At 33.0% G+C, this 7289-nt stretch overlaps 2 protein-coding genes across 7 annotated transcripts in view; one reads left to right on the plus strand and one right to left on the minus strand.

The window, feature by feature from the left end:
• LOC107612056 overlaps nt 1–4383 on the plus strand; it is a 9637-nt gene extending 5254 nt beyond the window's left edge. For all 6 annotated transcript variants that reach the window (XM_016313889.2, XM_016313890.2, XM_016313891.2 and 3 more), the window contains 14 exons: nt 377–448; nt 601–702; nt 798–887; nt 1011–1086; nt 1168–1261; nt 1402–1471; nt 1690–1869; nt 2423–2545; nt 2635–2718; nt 2804–2988; nt 3153–3291; nt 3374–3433; nt 3551–3655; nt 3741–4383. In XM_016313889.2, coding sequence (XP_016169375.1) covers nt 377–448; nt 601–702; nt 798–887; nt 1011–1086; nt 1168–1261; nt 1402–1471; nt 1690–1869; nt 2423–2545; nt 2635–2718; nt 2804–2988; nt 3153–3291; nt 3374–3433; nt 3551–3655; nt 3741–3854 — 1494 coding nt within the window. In that variant the 3' untranslated portion in view covers nt 3855–4383. The remainder of the gene's footprint in view (nt 1–376; nt 449–600; nt 703–797; nt 888–1010; nt 1087–1167; nt 1262–1401; nt 1472–1689; nt 1870–2422; nt 2546–2634; nt 2719–2803; nt 2989–3152; nt 3292–3373; nt 3434–3550; nt 3656–3740) is intronic.
• LOC107612059 (calcium-binding protein CML37) lies at nt 6453–7278 on the minus strand. Its single transcript, XM_016313897.2, has one exon. The coding sequence runs from the start codon at nt 7230–7232 to the stop codon at nt 6810–6812; it is 423 nt and encodes a 140-aa protein (XP_016169383.1). The 5' UTR covers nt 7233–7278; the 3' UTR covers nt 6453–6809.

Below are 7289 nucleotides of genomic sequence, written 5' to 3' on the forward strand. Positions count from 1 at the left end.
GTTGATCTCTTTTTCTTGGATATCTTTGTATCTTTCTGAGGATAACTTATCTTCCTTTGTGCACTTGCTTTTCTTATAGTACAATTTTTCTACCAAAATATAAAAAAATAACACGAGGAGCTAAGAAAAGTTTGTGTATAATGGCAGAAATAGGATGCAAAATGGATATCCTAGTATTATTTCTTCGAATTTCCTTTTCTTGCTGTCCAATTAAATTTGTATTAGTGGTTATGATCTTTATATTCTGGTTTTGTTTTATGAACTGAGAAACCAAGATAGTTGTGTATAACGGATGGAGATTTGGGTTATCCTATCTATTCAATCCTGCAAATTCCCTGATCTAAATGAATTTTTTTATGAATGTTTGTCATTGCAGTCACATCCTGGAGGTTTGCTTTTTACAAAGTTTGGGAGCAATCAGACTGCGCTACTTGACTTGGCTTTCCCTGTAAGAATCACCAAATCCTAGTTCATTCTTCTTTTGGAGAAGGGGCCAGAATTGCTTACATATGCTAATGTCGTGGATATCTTATTTGCAACCCACAATTTTTCTTTGGTCTTCTCAGATTTGTTAAGGTTATGTCTATGAACTCATTTCAGGATAGTTTTGGAAGATTACATGACAGAGGCAAAGAAGTACCTAAACCAAACAAAACTTTGACTAAGCTTTTCCCAAATAAAGTTACAATTCATATGCCACAGGTATATGCAGTGGATTGGCTATATTATTGTATTTTTGGTTTCTTTATTTGTTTTGTGTTTTTCCTTATAATATATCCATGTTATGTTTTTTGTAGGATGAGGCACTTTTAGCATCTTGGAAGCAGCAACTTGATCGAGACGTTGAGACTCTCAAAATCAAAGGAAATTTGCATCAATTGCGCTCTGTAAGTATCCTGTATGTGATTGTAATATTAATTTAAACTACACATTTAACCATGTTGTACTGTGTAGTGATGTAAATATTTTATTATGAAATTATCAACTGATTTGTCTAATTTTATTTGTAGGTTTTGAGCCGTTGTGGGATGGAGTGTGAAGGACTTGAGACCGTGTGCATTAAGGATCAGACACTTACAAATGAAAGTATGTTCTGCCACTGCTACGTCACTTAAAGATTTCTTGTTTAAATCTCTCCCCAATTACATGATGTTTGCTATACTGCAGATGCAGAAAAGATAGTTGGTTGGGCTTTGAGCCATCACCTCATGCAGAATTCTGAAGCTGATCCTGATGCAAAGCTTGTTCTATCTTGTGAGAGGTAATTTAGTGCTTGCTTGTTCTATCTTGTGAGATGTAATTTAGTGCTTGCTACATGTTATATGATGTATACTCAATTTTAAGATTCTAACCTTCATAGTTGTTAACTTGTATTTATTAATTATTATGTTATTTTACCAGCATCCAGTATGGTATTGGGATCTTACAGTCTATCCAAAATGAGTCAAAGAGCCTAAAGAAGTCTCTTAAGGTGATTGTTATCAAGTTTTGCTACTTAAATTGTACTTTAATCTTCCTGTGCTGGTATACAAGCATCACTTTATTTAGAAAAAAAGGCAGCCCGGTATACAAGCATCCTGCCGTAACTTTTATCCCAAAGAGTGTAATGTACGCAGTCTAATTTAGAATCTTGCAATTTATGAACACTTGATTCTGAATCATCCCCCTTCTTCTGTTGTCTGATTTCAGGACATTGTAACAGAAAACGAGTTTGAAAAGAGGCTTTTAGCCGATGTTATTCCACCTAGTGACATTGGTGTTACTTTTGATGATATTGGAGCTCTTGAAAATGTCAAGGATACGCTGAAGGAGTTAGTGATGCTTCCTTTACAAAGGCCTGAGCTCTTTTGCAAGGGGCAATTAACCAAGGTTTACCTAACTTACATATTCAAATGCATTCTGTTGCTTAACTTGTATTTTTGCTATAGATGTCTGTTCGAAGTTAGAGTTATCATTGGTCCTATTATTTCTTGCTTTTTCTTCGGTTGAATTGCTGATTGGTTGATGTATGACGCCTTTAATGCCCTTCTCCTTTTCCTACCCTCAAAGAAGAGAGGAAAAGAGGAGAGAAGGGGGTGGCGTGTAGAATTTGCTGACTTGATTCTTGTGATTTCTTAATTTTGGCAAGAATGTAGCTTGTTTGTGTTAGAATTTACTCCCTTCTTCCCAAATTATCGGTTGCTTTGGAAAACTTGGTACCTTCAAAACTCTATCTGGATTCAATTTTGGGATGGAGGGAGTATCATGAAACTAAAAGCAACTTTGGAGAAGTTGTTTTAGGATATTTTTGGAGTTTTTCTTCTAGTAATATTGAAATGTACCTTTATTTTTGTGAAAAAATTAATATTAAAGTTGGTGATATTTTCCCATATGAAATTGGAAACTGTTCTGATTACTTGCCTCGAATGACCTTTTTGTGCAGCCGTGCAAGGGCATCTTATTATTTGGGCCCCCTGGAACAGGTAAGACAATGCTTGCAAAGGCAGTTGCTACTGAAGCTGGTGCAAACTTCATCAACATTTCCATGTCAAGCATCACATCCAAGGTTATATTTGCTTAATGAGAGTATTTTAATCTCTCCTTTATCAATTCGTTTTGCATGTTAACTAGTGGTATTCCCCTTAATTTCTTCAGTGGTTTGGTGAGGGTGAGAAATATGTAAAAGCTGTTTTCTCCCTGGCAAGTAAAATTGCACCTAGTGTTATATTTGTTGATGAGGTAAGGCTCCTTCATAAAATGATGCTATTTTTTACTGATTTATTAGTTGGGGAAAAAAGGTGATCCGATATGGTTTTGTGCATAGGTTGATAGCATGTTGGGCCGAAGGGAAAATCCTGGGGAGCATGAGGCCATGCGAAAAATGAAAAATGAATTTATGGTGAACTGGGATGGCTTACGTACAAAGGATACCGAGCGAGTTCTTGTGCTTGCAGCCACTAATAGGCCTTTTGACCTTGATGAGGCTGTCATAAGGAGGCTGCCACGAAGGTGAATGCCATGTTCAACTGCACTTGAATTTCCTTTTTTCTCCTTTTTCTTCTATTCCCTTTTCTTTATTATTATTGTTTTTATAGTCTTTATTTATGAGTATTTGGGTGGTTAGGAGGGCTTTTAGAGATGTTAAAACTTTTGTCATCTCTGGTTTTGTGCAGATTAATGGTAAATTTGCCAGATGCTCCTAATAGAGCAAAGATATTGAAAGTTATATTGGCAAAAGAGGACTTGTCTTCCGATATTGATTTTGATGCAATCGCAAATATGACCGAGGGGTATTCCGGAAGTGATCTTAAGGTTAGGGTCATTGTTTTTTGCTTTTATTGGTGACACTGCTGTTAATAACTGTGGTGCCTTCATGCTTGCTCTTGCATTGCAGAATTTGTGTGTAACTGCTGCGCACCGTCCGATTAAAGAGATATTAGAAAAGGAGAAAAAGGTAAAACCCTTCCGAACAGTTTCTAGCAGTATGCTAGTGATTAGTCATTGTTGTTGGCTATGAAGTTACCAGAATCGATGTTACTTTGATTTAATATTTGTGATTCATTCATGACAGGAGCATGCTGCTGCTCTGGCAGAGGGTAGACCTGCTCCAGCATTAAGTGGAAGTTCCGATATCAGGTCACTAAACATGGAAGACTTTAAACATGCTCATCAACAGGTATATCAAACAGCAATCAAGCCCCTTTTCTTGCTTTCGTCACTAAAACAAAACAAAATTAACTTTATATATCATATTGTGGCAGGTATGTGCGAGTGTGTCCTCTGAATCCATAAATATGACTGAGCTTTCGCAATGGAATGATCTATACGGTGAAGGTGGTTCAAGAGTAAAGAAAGCACTTAGTTACTTCATGTGAGAGTTTCTCCATTGTACAAATGTTCCCCACCGGCGACCCTCCTTGATGCCCCTTTGAAGCCTGCGTATTCACTTGTCGTTGCTCTGGTCTGCTGAGGCTAGCAGGAGTTGGTGCTGAGCCCCATTTCCTTTGTAAAATGAAATATAGATTTCTAAGTAATTTGATTTGTTATGGATGATGGGATTATGGTGGGTTTTGAAAGAAAGTGGAGAATTTTGGCCAGGCTCTGTTGCTTTTTGTTTTGTTCCTCAACCACTTTGCCACCAGCACAGAAGAAGATCATGTTGATTTCTTATTATTTTTTTTTAATTGCAGTATTAGAGGAGAAAGATAAAGAGAGTCATATATGATTATGACCCTTATTATAAGAGTAGTTGTCACACTCCTAAGTCCTAATGTCAACAATAATGATTTTAGATCATGGACACAAGGTGACTATTTTCTATTTTATATTTTTTTGTATATACCATCATATGCATGACACAGCTATGTCTTTTTGATTCCATAAGTCTGCTACTTATTTGAAAGATTTCTTAAATTCGACATGTGCCATGATACAATTCTTTCAGCATTATTGATTGCACTTTATGGCCTTGGAATTTTTAGTTGTATAAGCTCTGCATTTGTAATAATATGCTATGGAATGGATTGGACAATTTTTCTTTTAATGAATTTTGCTAATCAATGCTTTGTTTGAAATATAAAGAAGTGGGATTTTTATTTTATTTTTATTATTAATTCATTGAATATATTGGTGAAAGTTTCATAATGTTCCACTTCTACGCAGCTAAGTAGTAAAGACACTAGTTTTTCCGTTTCATACTCTTCTATATAACAAATTTAGTGTTGGGGGATTGTAAGTTTTCTCACTAGAGATATTTGGACTGTTAATTCTCGTTAAATATGTTGATGATATTTGAACTGATAATTTTTTTTATTTTAGGGTAAAATATATTTTTTGTCTTTAAAGTTTAGCAAAAGTTTTAAAAATACTTATATGTTTTATTTTGTTTTAATTTTGTCCAATTTTATTTGTATCAAATATACTTCCAATAGTTAAATTTTTAAAAAATTTAAGATTAATTCAACAAAAATATATGAAAATTGTGCTTGTTTTGTTTGTGTTGAAGGTTGTTTTTATGAAATTGTTGTTGAATTAGTTCTAAATTTTTTAAAAAATTAGCTGTCAGAGATATATTTGATATAAATCGAAAACTTTTGGGATAAAATTAAAATAAAATAAAACTTAATAGTATTTTTAAAATTTTTGCTAAACTTCACAAACAAAAAAATATACTTTATCCTTTTCTTTAAATATATTGATATTTGTATTGGGGATTGTCCGGGATGATAAGTTAACAATTAGGTCATTTTGTCATAAGGAATAAAATAAACAAATATTGGGATGTCAAAATCAAAATCTTTTAAGTGTCAAAATGGTTATTTACTTACTTATCAAAGCTGTTCACAACCACAATTATGAATTGTGACTCATGCTCACTGAGTAGAAAATATCTTTGTTGTAAAAAGGTCATAAATTTATTAATTTAAAATTGAGTAATAATGAGAATTTCAATTCATCTTCTTCAATTCATTATTTGTCTAATATTTAAATAAATATTAGATAAAATATTCAAAATATTTTTTAATCTAAATATTAGAAAAATAATTTTTCTTTGGTATTTATACTCGAATTATGGACTGTTTTCATTTTTTAACTCATTAAAAAATTGATATATTTATACATATTTTGTCTCAATACATTAAGCTTTAATAAATAAAGAAGTAAAAAAGGGTTAATTTGAAAAAGGATTATTTTCGTGCTAGTATAGTTGAAAATTAAAACTATTGAATATCCAATTCAAATTATATCCACTAATAATAAATTTATGCCATGGAAAATCAGCCAATCATGTATTATGTATAATTACATGTATTGTTTAACTCATTTTTAATATATATTTTATTTTTTATCGTGTATTTTATATTAATGACTGATTTTAGTGTACACCTAGCATGGTTGCTAGTTAACATGTAGGCACAAATTATCAAAGTGCATTTAAGACCTAATACTTGACAAAACTTGCAATGGAAGTAATTACTAAACTAAGAGTAAGAGATGTGAGTCTTACCAAAACTTCTGCATTAACCTTTGAATGAAATATAAAATTCAAATAATCACCAATTTGAAGGAAATTCTAGCAGCAATTATTCAGCAGTTAATTCTTTTAACTACTATTGCTGAAGAAGAATTACCCTTTCTAGACCTTGAAGAAGAGCAGTTTTAAACGCCACTAGACATCGGATCTAATCTATGAGTCTTTTCGAAGGCGTAAGGTCGTTATTCGAATTTAAAAAACATCTCAATGCTGCGTCATAAACTCAGCAAAATTAAGACAAAAAAGCATGACAGCAGTCTCAGATACAAAGTAAGTAACTAATATACAATCAATAAGTTGATAGAATTAATAAATTGTGCAAAATTTTCAAATTTCTAGTGCATCTACATAACATTACATTATTTGCTTGAATGGTCATCCAAAAAAACGAATATGATTAGATCATTGTGTAAATCACTTTATACTAAAATTATAGAAATTTTGAAGCAGAATTTTATAGAAAAACTAAGAAAAACTGCTTACATGACAACACCCTCTGACAATAATTCACAACTCATAACCCCATGAAAAATATCACTAATTATTAAAAAAAAAAGAATGGGATGACTTAGAGTGAACTTAAAACTTGGAGGAAATAGCATAACCAAAAACGTTACATCTTTAGCCTTAACAAAATGATTGTATATACTCTCTCAAATATACATGAAACACTTGACATAAAAACTTTTCAACATTATTTTTTATGAGAAAGCAAGACAGGAGTTACATTATGTACAAAAAAAATCAATGGAATCAATTCAGAATCAATATACAGAAGAAAAAAAAAAATCATTCATCACTGCATCATTATTCTGAATTCTTCAAAGCTAAGCACACCATCTCCATTCAAATCAAACTGATTAATCATAACCTTGCATTCATCAATGGACTTTTTCTCACCCATTTTCTTGAACATCTTCCTCAAGCTCTTAGGTGTTATGAATCCACACCCTTCAGTATCATACATCTCAAATGCTTTCTTCAAGTCCTTGATCTTCTCTTCTTCTCCACCACCTTCCATCAAAGCAACAAAATCCTCCAAACTCAGCAATCCGTCGCCATCCGAATCCAACTCCTCAATCACCATTTCAACCTCCTTCAGCAATATCTCTCCTCCCATCTTGCTTACCCTCTGCTTTAGCTCCGACGGCGAAACCTTCCCGTCGCCGTCTTCGTCGAAATATCTAAGAACACGCTCATATTTCATGTCCCTTCCCATGTTTCAAAACACAGAATACAAAATCGACAATTCTCTAGAGTCAAGCTCCTCGTCTAT

Source organism: Arachis ipaensis, chromosome B08, assembly GCF_000816755.2.
Source record: "Arachis ipaensis cultivar K30076 chromosome B08, Araip1.1, whole genome shotgun sequence".
Lineage (NCBI taxonomy): Eukaryota > Viridiplantae > Streptophyta > Magnoliopsida > Fabales > Fabaceae > Arachis > Arachis ipaensis.

Bases quoted from the DNA above. Each gene is read 5' to 3' on its own strand.
- LOC107612059 (XM_016313897.2), bottom strand. From the start codon at position 7,232: ATGGGAAGGGACATGAAATATGAGCGTGTTCTTAGATATTTCGACGAA.